General features: G+C 28.7%; 3 protein-coding genes and 1 long non-coding RNA gene across 7 annotated transcripts; 2 read left to right on the plus strand and 2 right to left on the minus strand.

Annotated features, from left to right (window-relative positions):
• Positions 1–1179: 1179 nt before the first annotated feature.
• Positions 1180–9216, minus strand: LOC127064102 (uncharacterized). The gene is made up of 2 exons (XR_007781591.1): positions 8978–9216; positions 1180–3940 (listed from the first exon to the last, which is right to left on the minus strand). It is a non-coding gene; the product is annotated as an uncharacterized LOC127064102 (long non-coding RNA).
• A 671-nt stretch (positions 9217–9887) lies between these two features.
• Positions 9888–13391, plus strand: LOC127064091 (nucleolar protein 14 homolog). Its single transcript, XM_050994640.1, has 5 exons — positions 9888–11952; positions 12030–12159; positions 12231–12395; positions 12487–13001; positions 13109–13391. Exons 1-5 carry the CDS (start codon positions 10202–10204, stop codon positions 13350–13352), a joined length of 2805 nt encoding a protein of 934 aa, XP_050850597.1. The 5' UTR covers positions 9888–10201; the 3' UTR covers positions 13353–13391.
• A 740-nt stretch (positions 13392–14131) lies between these two features.
• On the plus strand, positions 14132–16012 carry LOC127064098 (S-formylglutathione hydrolase). Of its 2 annotated transcripts, none has more exons than XM_050994658.1 (5): positions 14132–14406; positions 14785–14876; positions 14954–15331; positions 15405–15630; positions 15708–16012. In XM_050994658.1, the coding sequence occupies exons 2-5, from the start codon at positions 14806–14808 to the stop codon at positions 15888–15890; spliced, it is 858 nt and encodes a 285-aa protein (XP_050850615.1). In that variant the 5' UTR covers positions 14132–14406; positions 14785–14805; the 3' UTR covers positions 15891–16012. The 2 variants fall into 2 exon arrangements, with proteins under 2 accessions (XP_050850615.1, XP_050850614.1); XM_050994657.1 differs by lacking the exon at positions 14132–14406 and adding an exon at positions 14440–14678 and having other exon boundaries at positions 14789–14876.
• LOC127064097 (presenilins-associated rhomboid-like protein, mitochondrial) lies at positions 15236–18073 on the minus strand. 3 transcript variants are annotated; one of them, XM_050994655.1, is made up of 9 exons: positions 17847–18072; positions 17564–17747; positions 17379–17480; positions 17133–17298; positions 16825–17045; positions 16654–16755; positions 16464–16561; positions 16252–16365; positions 15236–15527 (listed from the first exon to the last, which is right to left on the minus strand). In XM_050994655.1, exons 1-8 carry the CDS (start codon positions 17891–17893, stop codon positions 16269–16271), a joined length of 1017 nt encoding a protein of 338 aa, XP_050850612.1. In that variant the 5' UTR covers positions 17894–18072; the 3' UTR covers positions 15236–15527; positions 16252–16268. The 3 variants fall into 3 exon arrangements, 2 of the variants coding, with proteins under 2 accessions (XP_050850612.1, XP_050850613.1); XM_050994656.1 differs by having other exon boundaries at positions 15236–16177; XR_007781590.1 differs by lacking the exon at positions 15236–15527 and having other exon boundaries at positions 16245–16365; positions 16637–16755; positions 17847–18073.
• Positions 18074–18159: the final 86 nt, after the last annotated feature.

The following is an 18159-nucleotide window of genomic DNA, read 5'->3' on the forward strand; positions in this document are numbered from 1 at the left end:
ATTCTCTTGATTTGTTATTTTTGAATAATCTACTCTGTAATTATATGATTTAATGAGTGATTAATGAGTTATTCTGTCATTATCGCAACCATCTATCTGTTAACAAGTCTTCGTATTCTATTTTCCAAAGGTATCGATAAAGAATATATGGTAATACGCAATACCTCTTTTTCATCGTCGTAATATTTATTTAAAATAGATACACATACGTACAATACACATGCAAAAGTGTACGCTTTCCTATCTCATTCTTTTTTCAGTTAATAATTAAAAATATACATCAAGTAACGATCATTTCTATTATTAGCATATGAAAACGTAATTACGAACAACTCGAGCTATAAATGCATAATAATTAATGTTGACATTCATAATGTATGAATTTTTTTAATGTAGCTAAGATATTAATATTTTTTTATTATATTTGTGTGTATTCGTGTATGTATAATTTTGCGCAAACACTATTATTTAACAGAATCATAAAATGTTTATCTGAGAAAAGATAGATTTAACGAAAAAGTTCAAAGTGAATTTACGTTAAAGACCGACGAAAATACCAAAGAAATATTTGGAATATACGCACAAATCTACTATTCTCTAGATGTCAGTTCCGATCAGTACACTTTTATAATAATAAATAATATAATAAATAATACGAAAGGAAAAGTTACATTCGTCCGTTCGTATATCATCATGTGTGTTGTATCGTTAAGGAAATGCTTCTTCACGATCGTCCACACATGAGAATGAACTCCTTACACGAAATAATATTGAATGAAAAAATCGTAAAGTTAAAGCACTGAACGAATATAACAATAAGCAATTATTTAAGAGTCTCCAATTTATACGGTGAGTTTATATTATGAATATACATAATTTTTCCACTGTTGACAAGTTTGAATCACTTATAATCAGAATGATCAATAAGATCTATATTCTCTACATAAACTCTTTAAGTCATTTAAATATTAAAAAATGATTGTTTAAGAGATATAATATTTTACACGAAGAATAAAATGGATACTTCATTTTAAAAATCAATGTTTTATAATTAACAAATATAAAAAGAAAAAGATGATAGATGAAGCAACCATTACTGAAATACAAACATAAAAGTAAATACGGGATTATTGATTTTTATTATCATAACTTTTGTAAATAATAAAATAAGATAATTCATTTAACGCAGAGAAAGTATGTAGATATTTATTAAAGTTATTTACATTGTGTTTCTTGTAGAAAATTTTGAATAACATTATTGGGAAATTTAATAATTGCATTTATGATATGATATCGGAAATATGGAGTAAATTCGACAGATACTACAGATATCGGATAATTTTGATGACAAATACTGTAATAAAAGATTCGTTTCATATTGTAATTATAAGATATTTCATAATTTTGGCTTTTGTATTTGAAAGTTTTTAGTATATTCAAATTCTTTTAAATTTTATCAAATTCGTTTAATTTTTCTCCAGAAATGTAAAAAAAAAAGTAACACATTTAAAGCAGAAACTTAATACTGGTATTATGTTCAGTAACTTATAAGTAGTATTATTTAAATGCTTCTATTATGTCACCCATTATTATATATTATTATAACTTTTAGTTATAGACGATTGAAAATTGTACATGGATTTCAGCTAGCATTCTCATTATAAAATCACCGATTGCGAATGTTTATGTATCCATTCGAGTCCAATTTTTATAAATTTTATTTATTTTTCCTTTTATTTTCCCTCGCATAGTACGTCACGTAGATCGTATAGCGACTTTCACTCTTTTTTTCACTTGTTTAAAGCCTTGTAGATTGTTCTATAGTTAATATTTCAATAAGTTAAGTAGCTTACATTTTTTGTCAAAACATAAAGAGCAACTAAATAAAATTTCACCTGGATTAAACAAAATTAATAGTAATTGTTGAGAAATTAAAACAAAATAAAGTTTTTATATTAATATTGATTGCGAAAGGCTCACCTTTCTTGTTTGTATATATAAAGGCATTATATGTCATTGATTTTATTTGTGTCATATATATACAGCATTCATACGTACTATCATGTTATTAAGTGTACGTGTTATTATAACATACTACTACGTAATAGTTTTCTTTCTTATATACTATCACCATAGTATCATGTAAATATAAAATTATGTTAATTCATGATTCTTGCAATGTATGATCATTTATCGATTATTTTATTATACTTCGATCATTAGATTTTTTGCATTTATTTTATTTAATAAATTAATTAATCCATTTTATTAACAATAAATCTATAAATATAATTATTTATCTATACGTAATGTGTGCAAATATGAATACATAAAATGAATTTGTTTATTATTCAGAAATTTCAAAAATTCATTCTTGATTTCACGAAATATAAAAATGAAAATAAAAGAATTCTTCATATCAAATTTAATAGATGTCCATGTACATTCTAATAATTGTTTTATTAACAATTTTGCCTATTTCTTTTACTCTTAGTTAAACAAGTCATTTTAATAAAAAACATTTTCAATCATAATTTATCGAGGTCTAGTACTTCAAAGAAAAACATTTTTATTTATAATTAAATTAACGAATATTTTATTCGAATCTCTTTGAAATAATGAATTTACTGTACATCAATATAATTATAAATTGTCAAATTGATTAATTTATAAAATTCTCACCAAATTCGATCATTTTTTCATATAATGCAAATATATTTAATATGAAATATTATTTTTATCTTTTTTATCTTGTTTGCAGACAATTATCAAAGGAAAGTATCTTACCAGAGAAACAATTTGTAAAAAGAAATCCATTACTTACTGATTTTTTTAACATAACGACACTTGGAATTTACATTCCGTTCTATATTTGGACTCACAAACGTCTTCATTTTCTGCCATTATGTAACAATAAAATGGTTTTTTATTATTGAAAAAATATCATAAAACATTCCTTTAAAATTATACTTATAATTTATGATATTATTTAACGTAGCATCCGCCTTAAAAAGATGGGACTATGAATGGATAGCGGGGCTTGTATTATACCTACTCATTTTCATCATTCTTCCGGCTAAAGCAATAGTAGATGAAGGGCTACTAGTCGCTTCTAGCACTGTAATTCTTACAGAACAGGTAAATTTCTTTCATATACATGTACCTATATACGAACGTTCTGCTACTAAACACTTTCGTAAATATAATTACTTAAATACAAACTTATTTAAATTGAATATATATTAATATCTTATACAAAGCATAAATTTAAAGACTGATCTACGGTCGATCAATTTAAATATATCGATTTAAAACATTCCGATTTAAAATTATGTTTTAAAATCAATTTTATTTACAACTTCAAATAGGTTCGTATGCTAATGAAATCTTATGCTTTCGTAAGGAGTACAGCGTCAAAATTTCTTAAGTACAAAGTCCATGCAGATATGAAAAAGCCAGTAATACCAGATTTTTCCAAATATCTATATTTTTTCTTCGTTCCAATATTAATCTATAGAGATATTAATCTATAGAGATAATTATCTTAGATAACTATAGATGATATCTTAAGATGAATCTTAGATGACTCTAAGCGTCTTAATAGTCAATTACATTTATATTGTATTACACTTGAATTTTTCTAGAATAACAAATATTCGATGGAAGATGGCCTATGCAGCCATTTATATAGAAAATATTAACCAGCAAAGGGTAGCTTCAGCGAAGGTTGTCTTGTCATTGATCCAACATGATTCTATCTCTGGCTTGTTGCAGAGATAGCCAATAAAATCTCATTCGATGTGGTGTGCGTTCTCGCCAGCTCTAATGCTTAGAGCGTTGCGTGTTGATAATGAAAATGAGGTTCCATGGATTCATCATATTCATCTCGTGCATGTGTTTGTGTCTGCCGTTCCTCTACTCCTCGTACGTCTAGACTTAGCTAAAGTTGTGTCATTTTTTACTATAATAATGTTAATATTAGTGTATATGTGTTTTATAATATAAGTGTTTGAACTTTTACAATATATTATAATCGTATGAGTGAAATTATACGAAAAATTATGTTAAAAATATATGAAATTATACGAAAAATTATATTTAAATCGTATTAGTGAAATGTATTAATAATACATATGTATATATGTATATTAGAGCATATAATTAGTAAATAAAGATGTACGAGCAAATAATTATGATCTCATATAAGATAGATTCCCGTTCCAACTCTAGCTTAATTCAGTATACAAAATGAGATATCGTCTATTCATAACAATATTCAAAAAAACTTGGACTTACGATCCATAGTTTGCTTTTATAAATTTAAGTTAACGTAACACTTCCTCTCTTATTTGAAAATATACGTACGTATAAGTGCGTTTTAAACACAATCGTCGAGTATACGATTTAGTTCTATATATGTCCTAGTTCTACTTGAATTTTCTGCTGCTTCTCTCTCATCTTCGCATATCATCTGTGATTCTGAAATATCTTTGTCTCCTTCTACCCTTTCCGGTCTCCTAAGTAAATTATTTCTGCTACTAAAATTACCATACAACCTAGCTTCTTCATTACATTGTAAGCCATTTCGTCTCGGAGCAATGAATGTTAACGAGAGTGCATTTTTTAATACCTGTTGTTCTAAACCGCATTTTTGTTTTATTACGTCTACGTATAATGTGATTAACTGCATTTTTATATGTCGCTCTACATATATGAATTTGGAATTAACGTAGAATATATCTACATTTTCTACGGAGATTTTAGATTTACTTTTGAAAGTCTTACTTGATAGTGTTTCCATGATAAATAACTTTGGGTGTTCTGTGCGCGTCAGAGTGTATTCACAGAGAGCGAATTCGCTCATGCGAGTAAGTACGAAAGTAACATCATGATGCTCGGAGCTATGTTCGCGCTACTTATGTCCTAACTTATTAACTAGTAAAGTGGTGAGAATCATCCTTATCAATCGTTACATGTAGGAAAGAGCAAATAATGCACCATGCTGCGCTTTATTAGAATCGTGAATCGATCATATAATCTGCATGAGGCGATTTTATCAGCGCTTTAATTTATCCAACTTTAGGCGATTGTATGTACTATACAGGTGCCTGAACTCGTTTGAATCTTTACGTTATTTTTTCTTAATGCAGATATGATCTGATAAGGCCCTAAGTATTGAATATCGAATTTCCCTTTCGTAGTACCCTTTGGGAGATATACACGATCTCCTGTCTGGAAGTTTACTGATCTTTGTCTTTTATCATAGCACTGTTTTGATCTTTCTTTCGTTTGGTTTAGATTATGTCGAGCGGCTTCTTGAAATCTATTTAATTGTTCGTTTAATTCTGCTAAGTAATACGCGTAAGTTTCGTTTCGTAAATTATTTATGGAAAAATCATTTATTCTAGTTAATCATAATTCTGGTTAATCATTATTCTGGCTAATTGATCAAAGACGAGTTCATTAGGAATGTATTGCGTACTTTCGTGTAAACTAATATTATATGAGAACATGACTATTTCTAGCCAGTTGTCCCAATCGTTATTGTTAGATATGGAATGTTTCAAAAATTTCGCTAATACTTGATACGATTTCTCTATCAAACCGTTTGATTGAAGGTGATATACGCTTATTTGATACTGATTAATTCTGAACCTTTTGGCTGCAACTTTCATTAATTCTGACAAAAAATTCGTGCCTTGATCGGTTAAGACTCCTTTAGATGCGCCGAAACGACAAATGACATATTTTATAAAAGCGTCGACTATTTCGCTCGAAAAAACTTATGATAATGGAATGGTTAATTATTGGAATATTTCATTAAGAAATCTTGAATTGTTGATATATAATTATTTTCTGTTGTATGATTTTCATGAATGATCCAAGTTCGTTTAACTTTCTTGGGTATAATTATTTCATTTTTCAAAATTAAAATTTTTGTTTGACTACCCAACAAAATTAAACGAAGTTTGGATTTTACATTGACCCAAGATAAACCGCCCACTGGTTTTCTAGAGATGGCTATCGTTTTCAATTATAATTCCAAAACCGCATCAAGGAGAAAATGCAAGGCTTCGTTTAATGTCTCTAGCTGCGTTGATACTGATATTCTTTGCTTGACGGATAATGCTCTTAAATATTTTTCATTATGCTTGATAACTTTTACTCTACTGAGCGTAACTTCGGAAATCGACGGTAATTACCGTTATCAGCCAATTTTTTCACTCCGGTATTTAGAGAAGCGCCATTTACGATTATAAAATACGCTAGGTGTCTGTTGTACATGGTTAAACGATCTCGGATTTCGATGGGCTATCAATATGCGTGTAGTCGTTCTCACCGGATATAGTCCATCTTCGTCGTCAATTCTGTTATTGTTCACATCGCGAGCGTTTGAGTTGCGCGTGCTTCAGTATTCTCGAAGCTGTTTATGTTTATATCTCTATGTTTATCTTCGATTCTATCTTGGTTCTATGTTTCAAGAAGTTTGACGATCTCTCGAGGTTTCAAGTGTCTTTCTCTAATTACATATAGTTCATCATCGCTCAAGCTGATGCCAACTATCGAAAATATTTGGTTATACATATATATTTTGTTATTTGGAAATCCACCGGATTTCTCGATGAGGCATCCGCGTTCATTTTTGCGTTTCCTTGCTTTGTAAATTATATTATACTCGTATTCGAAGAGTTTTAGTCGCCAATGAATTAGTCTAGATGTGGGATCTTGCACAGAGTTTAACCAGACTAACTGATGTGCTTGTAAAAAAGTTGTCCGTCATAACATGTGTCCAATATCGAACAAATGATTCAACTAGTTTAAGGACAACAAATTCACTGAGTAGTATTGACGACAGTCATTTTTCTAAATATGAAAAACCATCTATAATGTATTTACTGTTGGCATTCGATGCTAATCAAAACTTAATGCCAAATTTATCAGGCTTACTTGATATGTATTGTATAAATTCATATCTCACTTTTGTAAGGAATAATTACTCATCAATAGATAGATTCATATCAGACTTATAACTATTTAGACTATTCTTAATACATCTGTTCAATACATGTGAAATTAGAGCAAAATGGTGTTAAGATGTATGCAACTATCTATAGTTGTAATACTTAAGTCCAAAGATAAGATCCCAAGTAGAAAAATTTTTTAAATGATAACGAATTTGTACATCGGTCAAATAACCGTTCACGGTAAATAAACTAGGCGATGAATTTTTCTTAGTAGAAATATAAGAAAAAAAACAAAGGTGAAAAACTGATTAATCAGAGAATCTAAGAATGTAGAAATAGTTGATGATGAACGGAAAAAATAATATAAATGTATAAATTCATAATTAAATTTTCAACCAGTTATTTGACCTGGCTTGGTATGGTTAGTGTTAATTTTAAAGATATTGTTTCGGAATCCATATCTATTAAGAATCCTATTTCTCTTTTTAGGTCTTTTGAGAAAATGACCAATGATGTTCCTGGATCTTGGTTTAAATGGATTGTACAAACGTCGATTGGACGTCCGCTGTAATGGTCATTATTAGGCACAGTTGTCATTTTACCTCTGAAGTCATTTTGCTTTAAAGGGGATACCACGTTTTCCAAATTTCTATCGCACCACAATTTTTTCCTACATTCTTCTATTGTATGACAAATTCTTACAATATCAACACTCCTTTCTTTGACCATATGAGTCAGATTATATTCACTGTAGAGAAACGGGAGGTTGAGTAAGGGAACGATGGTTCTTGCTAGGATACTCTTCGCTCCTAAATTGTTATTCCCATTTATGCTTATAGCATTTGTCTCTATTATGCCCTAACTTGTTGCAGTTTGTACACGTTTTTGACGTCTGATTAAAATTTATTATGTTTCTATCTCTGATTTCTGCTTTATTACGGTTAGAGATTGTCAGCCTGTCCCAAAAATTTTACGGTTACTGATGTTTTTGTCGTCTGACTCTGTCTTGTTCTATCTATATTCTACCTGTAGAAATGCTGTGCCTTTGCGAAGACATCAAGGTTTTCGCACATATTGAGAATTATCCTTAATTTATATTCTATAAGTCATACAAACTAACTGATATAAACTCATTGATTTCTTTTCATTTATCTTCCGTTAATTCGTGCGTTCTATATCGTTCTTCGTCATAGATTGCTTAGTTAAGATCTTTTACTCTATCTATGGAATCTAGAATGTGTTCATCTTGATTCATACAGATACTACTTAACTTTGTATTGCGTACCTAGATTTTCCTGTAATACTTCACAGAGTCTATCGATCTAGTGTATATTGTAATCTTCTACGATCGCACAATTTGTTAATGATCAACCGGATTATCTTTTCTTCTGCGTTAAAAAGGATTAATTCGCGAGCTCGTTTGCATTTCGTGTGAATGCACCGATGGAGATATTATCTATGCCCGTTATACTAAAGCACCATGTTAATTGCTTTCCTATGGAAATATTGTAAACTCGAACGGGACGTAATACGCGTCATTCGCTTGCTGTCGCGTTGTAACAATTTCGTGTAATAACATTTCTAATCTAGCGAAATCAAGTTTGACTGTATCTGATTATAATAGTTCTTCGCGTTCGCGTTCCTAAAGGAATTATGTCTAAGTCCTTTTGTCTAATCCTGAAGATGATATCGACTTCTGCGTCGTTTATTCGCCTAACGCTAGTGCGTGTTTTCATTTTATCGGCTGGTTTAGGTTAACTTTGGTTCGTTCAGTCGCTTGACATTCTGTCTTGAGGATCTCACTACTGTCACCAAATTTGTTTTATGTTTATTACGTCTTACTCAACACGGGCCTCGAAAAAATTAAATTCCCTAGAGGAATTTCCTGCGTCTGGGTTGCGTCTAGGTTATGTGCCCTTTCAATTTTAAATGATGAATGCAGTTCAATGACACGAGATTGCCATCTGATAGTATGTCAAACGGATTGTACGAACCGATTAAATAACACTTACCTTTATTTCGAGGAATAGCTGCATTTTACCTCTGATTTCGTGATGTTTTGAACTGCGACAGTCAACTAGTAGCGAAACTTGCGGTAGTATCCATCTTCTAATTAATCGATGTAATTGTAAACACTGGATGGGTCGATTCTCCTTCGTCGAATCTTTGCCTCGATTGGTTCGTTTCCCAAAGCATTATGGTGATTGGAAGTTAAATTTTACGTAGAGTTTGTCGACTATGAGAACGACTGTCCGCGGGAAACGATTTTAAATAACGTGTAAGTAACGAATTACATCTTAATTTAGAATTCTTTTGGAATTGACTGAAGGAATTCTATCGTTTCTGTTTGACATAACCAGGTTATTAATTTAGATTGATTTAACAATATTTAATTTGTTCAGGAATAACAACTTGATACAAAAATGTAGTCGATAATAATCGTTAATAATCTAAATAAAAATATAATCGAGTTTTAGTCTAAAAAATAATCTAAAAAATAATTGAATAATCGTTAATAATCGTTCGAAGTAATAATTAAAAAAATAGCTAAGAGATATAATCGGAAAGAATAATCGAAATTAGTCAAACAAATAATAATCGTTAATTAATAATAAATCTAAGAAAAAGTTATTGATGAGACGGCCTGTGCAGCCGGTTATATAGAGATATTATATATTAAATAAGCGAAGGATGGATTCCTGCTACATTGTCATTGGTCCGTTGTGGTTCTATCCCTGGCTTGCGGCGGAAGCGACCAATGGGATTTCGTTTGATGCGACGCTGTGTTGCCACTAAACTCGTAGACTGCTGCATGCTTACGGTGGGTTTAAAAAAAAAAATTAAATTAATAAATTAATTAAAATAAATAAAACAATCTAATTTCATAGTTTCAGGTTGACGTAGGACAACAAAAATTAGTGATACGATGGCACTTTTAGCCATGAAGTTCTTTGATACTAGAAAAATACTGAAATATAATTGGCCGTTCAGTGAGGTATGCCAATTGGTCAGTGAGGTATGCCCTTGGTAACATGTGTGGTAACTACATAGCAATAACAAACCCGGCATAGATAGAAATAAAAACACGTGGATTATTGTTGAGCTATCATGATCTAACATAGGTTATAAAAACTTTGTTTATTTGAATTAAATATAGATTTTATATGTGTAAAATACTATATTTGTTTTGACGTCTTTATGTTTCTCATTTCGTCTGAAAAATATAAATATTTAAAATGGTGAAAGCAAAGAAGAACTTGTCTGAAATAGCACAATTAAAACATAACCAACAAAAAAAGAAAAATTTAAATCCCTTCGAAATACATATAAATAAAGACAAACAAAATGTATTAGGAAGGAGGAATAAAGCAGACAGAGGTTTGCCTGGTATATCACGTACTAAAGCTATTAATAAACGCAAGGGTACTCTATTTCAAGAGTATAAATTAAAAAATAAAGACAATGTGTTTTTAGACAAACGCATAGGTGAAAAAAATTTTCGTATGACACCAGAAGAAAAAGCTATGGCAAGATTTACAGCAGAACGTATAAAAGCTCATAAGAAAAAAAATATTTTTAGTTTGAACGACGAAGAAGTGCTGACACATAGAGGCCAAACTCTTGAAGAAATAGAAAAATTTGATGATCCAAAGAGTGATGATGAATTTAGTGATGATGAAAATAGAGATGGGAAACTAAATAAAAAATTTGTTGAAGCTCATTTTGGAGGTGGCATTCTATCAAAATCAGATTCAACTATATCTAGAAAAGATCTGATTGAACAACTTATTGCTGAATCTAAAAAACGAAAAGCTGAGAAACAAAAAATACGTGAGGAAACTTTGGATTTAACAGAAAAACTAGATATTGAATGGAAAGATCTTCTTCCAATAATGTCAGCAAGTAAAATATCAAATCAAGATCCTCTTGATAAAGTAAAAGTTGATGATTATGATATAGCTGTACGTGAACTAAAATTTGAAGCTAGAGGCAATCCTACTGATAGATTAAAATCTGAGGAAGAAATTATTAAAGAAGAGAAGGAAAAACTAGAAGCACTTGAAGCTGATCGTTTAGCAAGAATGAAAGGATTTATATCCAATTCAAATGCAGAGCTGAAACATAAATCAGCTGATGATCTTGATGATGGATTTTTAGTAGAAAAAATATCTGATGAAATTCAAAATGATGGAGTAAGTAATGACAATGACATATTTAATGATGACATGAGTCAAAACTCAAATGATACTAGCAATAGTAATGATTCTGAAGTTAATGAAAATGTAGATGAAACAGAAATTCAAGTAAAAAGAAAGAAGAAATCTCTTGTAAATGATAAAATCAACAAGACTATAACAAATAAAATTAGTCAAGAATCAAAATTAATAAATGAACATGAAGAAAGTAAAGAAGAACATGAAACAGATTTGTGTAAAAATTTTGATGTGCAGTCAGATTCTAATGATGTAGAAGATAATAGCTCTTCAAATGATGACTTATCAGATTTAAAACAATCTGATTCCTCTAGTGAAGATGAGGAGATATCTGACAAAAAAAGTGTTAGATTTGAAAATAATATATTTACTGAAAAATTAATTAATTCCAAAAATGAAAAGTTAAAGTCAATAATAAAAGCAAATAATGAAACAGTTATTGACAAGATTGTCAGTAAAGATAGGAAACAAGAAATTAGAAATGATCTTTTAAAAAGGAAAGAAAGCATGGAGAAAGCTAGAAAAGAATTACCTTATACTTATAAAGTACCAGAAAGTTTTGAAGAATTACAAAAATTATTACAAAATCAAAATCCTGATTATCAATCAGTTATTGTAGATCGCATAATAAAATGCAATCATTGGACTCTAGATAAACAAAACAAAGAGAAATTATCCAAATTATTTATATTTTTAATGCAATATATTCTTAGTAATAGTATAGAAAACGATAATGTAGAAAATATCGTTAACTTTTTTCAAATTTTTGATAGGTAAAATATATATATATAATAAATATTTTATTCTATTAAAAAAATTAATTAAATTTTTATTATATTATATATTTCAGATTATGTCCTTATCTATATGACCTTACACATGTAAATCCTGAAAATACTAAGGATTATATAATGGAAATAATAAAAGAAAAACATGAAGAATTTGAAAAGAATAAGAAACAGTATCCCAACATAAACACAGTATGTTTAAAGAATATTAAATAATGGAAAAAATTAAATATTTTGTAATTTGAAAATTACCTTTTTTTCAGCTTATTATTTTTAAATTGGTATCATTATTATTTCCAACATCTGACTTTAGACATGTGATTGTTACTCCTTGCCTTATATTTATGTCACAAATATTGTTAACATGTCGTATTAAAAACAGAAAAGATATATCAAAAGGTCTGTTTATATGTACTCTTATGTTAGAGGTATGTAATAATAATTATATTTATACATTTTATATAACTGCATATATACATGTACTGCATTATAAATGTAACCAAAAATTAATTTTTTTAGTATACAGTATTAAGTAAACGATTTGCTCCATCTGTTATCAATTTTTTACGTGGAGTGATATACATGGCTACGCCAAAACTTTTGATTGAAAAAATTAAGGTGATTCCTCCTTTTAAAAAAATTGGTAAATCGAGTAATTTATTAATAATTGATCACGAAAAAACAAGTTTAGAAATGGATTTAAATGCTAATATTGAAATTATGAAAGCATGTGATTTAGTAAATGAAGATATAGACAATGATTATAAAATAAGAGTTTTATTTACTACAATAAATTTAATTATTGAATTTAAAAATCAACTTCAAGAATTAGAATCTGCATATTCTATATTCGAACCAATTATGAAGTTATTAAAAGAAAATCCGTACAATGGATATCCTTCTAGTTTGAAGGAGCGCATAAAACAATTATGTGAAGAATTAATTGGCTTAAAAAATAAAAAGCTTGAATATATCATTCGTGAAAAGAAAAGACCAAAACCATTAAGGCAATATGAGCCTCGTATTGAAAGAGTGTACGTGTTTTATTTTTTCCATTTACTTTTTAAGTATATAAATAAGAATTACATTTTGATATTGTGAATGTCGCATATACTACATATATTATGTTTTTGTATTATAGGTATGATGGCAAAAAGCATAAGCCTATGTCTAAAGAAAAAGCAGAAAGAGAAAAATTACTTCATAAATATAAAAAGGAAATGAAGGGCGCTATTCGTGAAATAAGAAAGGATAGAGCATTCTTATCCAAATTACAAATTAAACAGCAGATCAAAAATGATACTGAACGCAAACGTAAAGTGAAAGAAATATTTGGTGATGCCGCAAAACAACAAAATGAATTAAAAAAGCTAAAAAAGAAATAAATGTAAAAAATTATATAAAAAATCATGGATACACTATAATGTGTTTTTCATTATGTAAATATATTTTGTATATTAATTTTGCTATTATTTACATACTGATACATTGTCCAATTAAGATATTTGAAAAGGCTTAGAAAACACAATTGTACAAAAATAAAATAATTAAAAATATTTGAAAAAGATCATAATACGTTAGAAATTATTACAAGATAATATAATATCAAAATAATATTTCTTAATTTTTTTTTCTCAACAAGTGTATCATATTTATCTGTGATATATTGACATATATCTAATTTCTTATACTTTTCCACAATTATTTATTTTATAATATATATCAAGATATTATTAAACATACACTTATTTTTTTTACTCGCGCATCAATATAATTGCATGTTTTTATTTAAAATCTGCCATGATTTCCAAAATAAGTTTTCATCTGCATAAAAATTATTCTTAGAAGTTATCTATTTTTGAGATATAATTTTTCAAAGAAAATACGTTAATAATGAGTCCAGGCAAAATTTTTGATCAATTTTGATAAACAAAACGTTATTTTAAAGACGAAGCTAGGACCCCACTTTTTCGAATTTTTGAAAAAGCTTTATTTTTATGCATAATTTATTCTCGAAAAAACACCATTTTTTTCAAAGGAAATAAAGCTTTTTCAAAAATTCAAAAAGGTAGGAATCTAAATTAAATCTTCGTTTTTAAAAACAAACTTGTTCATCAAAATCAATCAAGAATTAAGTCTGTTCTCATTATTGGCATTATACAACCAGGGATGATGGATAGCGTTAAGAAACGGCTGAGAAATATATAAAAATACTGTGAAGTGGTTATTATTAAAATTTTCATTCGTCGAATAGACGTCATATGAATAATATCGAGATATATTTTTGAATATGCAACATAAAAAGTGATTAAAATAAAGAAAGAAAAAAATGCCGTCAGCAAAGGGGCAGCTTTGTAAATATAGAAAAAAAAAAGACCGCGGCAAATTTAAAAAATTTTTGGAAACAAGAAGCAGTTACGGTGTACAGCAGTCACGGAAGTAAGTATAAAAAGTATGCAGATGGAATGTTCTTATATTTTAAATAGATCATACGATTTTTCTTCTCTGGCAATAGAATGTGCGATTAATGTAGAATGTGAACGTTCTGCTTTGAAAATAACGCATTATCAATATTGAATATTTTTTAAATACTTTCTCCATTGGTGTACATACATCTTATAATTATATTGTATGTTGAAAGTTACTAATACATTTTTGCGACGTCTTCGATCAGGAAGTCGCGAAGAGTCGAGAATAAAGAAATAAGGCGAGTTTAGAAACTGATTACAGTCTTATTTAACCTTTGTACACAATTGCGTATTGTAATTATTTTAAACGAATTTTTTTTAACGATTTAACCCGATTATTATCTTTTAGACAGTGCAACAATCTTCTTCAATGACGGAACTCACAGAAGTATCTAATAATAAAATATTTGGAGGATGGCAAAAAGTTTATTCGCATAACAGGTATTATAAATTAAGATAAAAATGTAAGGTTATGTGACAGTGAATCTGAAAATAATTTTTTTGTTAATACTTTGTAGCTCCGTCCTGGGCTGTAAAATGAATTTTGGAATCTATCTTCCACCACAAGCGGAAGAAGTTTCTGTCCCAGTTATTTATTTTCTATCAGGACTAACGTGTACAGAGGCAAATTTTATACAAAAAGCTGGTGCCCAAAAATATGCTTCAGAATATGGTGTTGCTTTAGTAGTACCTGATACCAGTCCTCGTGGATCAAATATTCCTGATGAATCCGGCAGTTCGGACTTAGGAATAGGAGCAGGATTTTATGTGGATGCAACAAAAGAGCCATGGAAAAAGAATTACAAGATGTACAGTTATATTACTAAAGAATTATCATCAGTGATTAATGAAAAATTCCCGATACTCTCTGATAAACAGTCTATAATGGGTCATAGGTATGACAGTAATACAAAAATTGCTATTTCGACATAATGTTAATAATATTTTTAACGTTGATTATTTGTATAGTATGGGAGGTCATGGGGCACTGATCTGTGCACTTAAAAATCCAGGTATGTACAAATCGGTTTCTGCATTTGCTCCTATTAGTAATCCAATTCAGTGCCCATGGGGTAAAAAGGCATTCTCTAACTATTTTGGAGAAACAGAAAACAATGTCTTATGGAATGACTGGGATGCTACAGAATTAGCTAAAAAATACAATGGTCCTCCTTTGGATATTTTAATAGATCAGGTTTAACTTAGTCAAACGTAAAAAATCTAATGTTGTATAAATAAAGAAAATAAATATTAAAAATATATTAATTTTAGGGAAAAGAAGATAATTTCTTAAAACAGGGTCAACTATTGCCTGAAAACTTATTGAATGCTGCAAAAGATGCTGGATTACCTTTGGTTTTAAGATTTCAAGAAGCTTATGATCATAGTTATTATTTTATAGCTACATTTATCGAAGATCATATTAAACATCATATGAAGTACTTAAAGAATTAAAGATATTTTTTATCAAAATTTATATCACAGTTTTTACTAATAAAAAATTCTTTTAGATTAGTATAATGAAATTAAAATTAGTACAACAAAATAAAATAAACTGCAAAAGAATCAATATATGATTTCTTTCATTTGAACAAAGCTACAGATAAATTACGCTCATTATTCTTTGCCTTTTTCTCTCCACCTTTTTATAGTTTTCTTATGATATACATAAAAATTGTTAACAATAAAAATATATTAAACATGTTAACATTCTGTAATTTTTTTCTTCACGATAATACCTCCTAAAGTATATCAAATTTATAGTCTGATTTAAATCTAGTATCTTACGTTTTTTATATAATAACAAAATTATCACCTTATAAAAGTCGATATTTATTGTGATTTGCGTGGATTTCGTAATTCATGCCAAAACATTAATATTGGTTCCCGTTTTCGCCAAATATTAGCATTGCCCCAAGCTTGCCAAAATCTACATAATAGAGAAAAATAAAAAAAAATTTAATGAAGTAATTATTGAACATTTTGTCATTCATAATGTGTATGAATATTAAACAAAATAACACTTGCATTCCGAATAATGCACCACCTAAATGTGCAGCATGATCAAAATATTTCCATCCTAATACGCAGCCTGTAAAGTCTAGAGTCATTGTTACTTTAATTGCCTGAAATGAAAAGATTCTTTTATAAAATATAAAGAAAGAAAGAAATATCTTGCAAGAAATATATGTTATAAATACATTGAATGCTAATTTACCATACTCGCAGTAAATGTGAACATAGGAAGAAAAAATATAGCTAGACGAGTATCTGGATACTCTGTACAGACAAATCCAAGAACGCCCATGATTGCACCTGACTGATACCAGTGAAATTAATTTGAAAGTAATTATGTAATATTCATTTACCAAAAATACATATTACTCACAGCTCCTACAGATAGACCAGGTAAACCAAATACAACTTTATAGAAATGACTAGCAAAACTAGAAATGACACCACTGCTTAAATAAAGTGCCAAAAATTGTTCTTTGCCTAAAGATGCTACAATTCCTGTACTAAAACTATGTAGTACATACATGTTAGCAGCCAAATGTAATAAAGAATAATGTGAAAATGTTGATAATATCATAGACCAACATGATGCACCTTGAATAAAAAAGAAACAATAAATTATATTTACTTGATCTATATAAAACAATTAAAAGAGAATATATACCTTACTTAATTACTCACTAGAAGCAGGATTGGCACAAAAATATCTTAGCATTATATTTTGTAATGCAGGTACTCTCCATGCAAGAAATACAAGAACATTTAAGAAACATATAGGTGCGAACATTCTTTGCCCATCTGTTAAATTTCTCCACCATGCTTCCATTTCTTTCCGCCATCCTGTTTTCTAAATACATATAAAAGCTTTATTAGTACAAGCAATAATAATAATAATTATGATTAAAATTTTAAGTAAAAAATACATACAACATTGTAATATTGTCTGAAATGATTAATTATTTTATATGTTTGCTTCCTAATACTTTCATATTCCCAAATTGCTGTTGTAACTATTGTAACTCCTGTAAACTAATAAACAGAATACAATATATTATAAAGAATAACGATTTTACGTTTTATTATTTTACGAAAACAATCATTACTGTACATACCGTAATAGTAAAAACAAATGGTTTTAACAACTTGGAAAATTGAACAGGTCTATTTTCAGCATTAAGTCTTGTAAAAGGACTTTCAGGTTGTTTGAAAGAATTCTTTAATCGTCTAAAACCTCTTACATTTCTGTACGTATATGGTATGTGTAATTTAACTGTATAAGATGGTAACTTCAAAACACTATTAAAAATTAGAAAAAGTTATAAAATTATAAAAATAAAATTAACAATGTAAAATACAATAGATAACCTAAACAAGAAAGGAAAATAAAAATTATACCATCTGCTCGTGGTATCACTCAGGCGCATAAATGTCCTGATCGTCATGCTTTAGAAGATTTAGCATGCCGTTACGACGGATTATCTTTTATATTATAATTCCATGAAGAAATATAATGACAAAATGCAAGAGCAATTTATACAAAAGGATTTTGAATAAAACGAAACTAATCTCGTATTATTTAGAACATATAACTGAACATTACATCCAAGTGAAGTGAGACACATAGAGATACACCTTATACGCAAAGTATGATATCTCGTTCGGCGCGTTCTTCAACCAATAAAAAACTCTTATTTTTGAATTTTATAAA

Source organism: Vespula vulgaris, chromosome 5, assembly GCF_905475345.1.
Source record: "Vespula vulgaris chromosome 5, iyVesVulg1.1, whole genome shotgun sequence".
Lineage (NCBI taxonomy): Eukaryota > Metazoa > Arthropoda > Insecta > Hymenoptera > Vespidae > Vespula > Vespula vulgaris.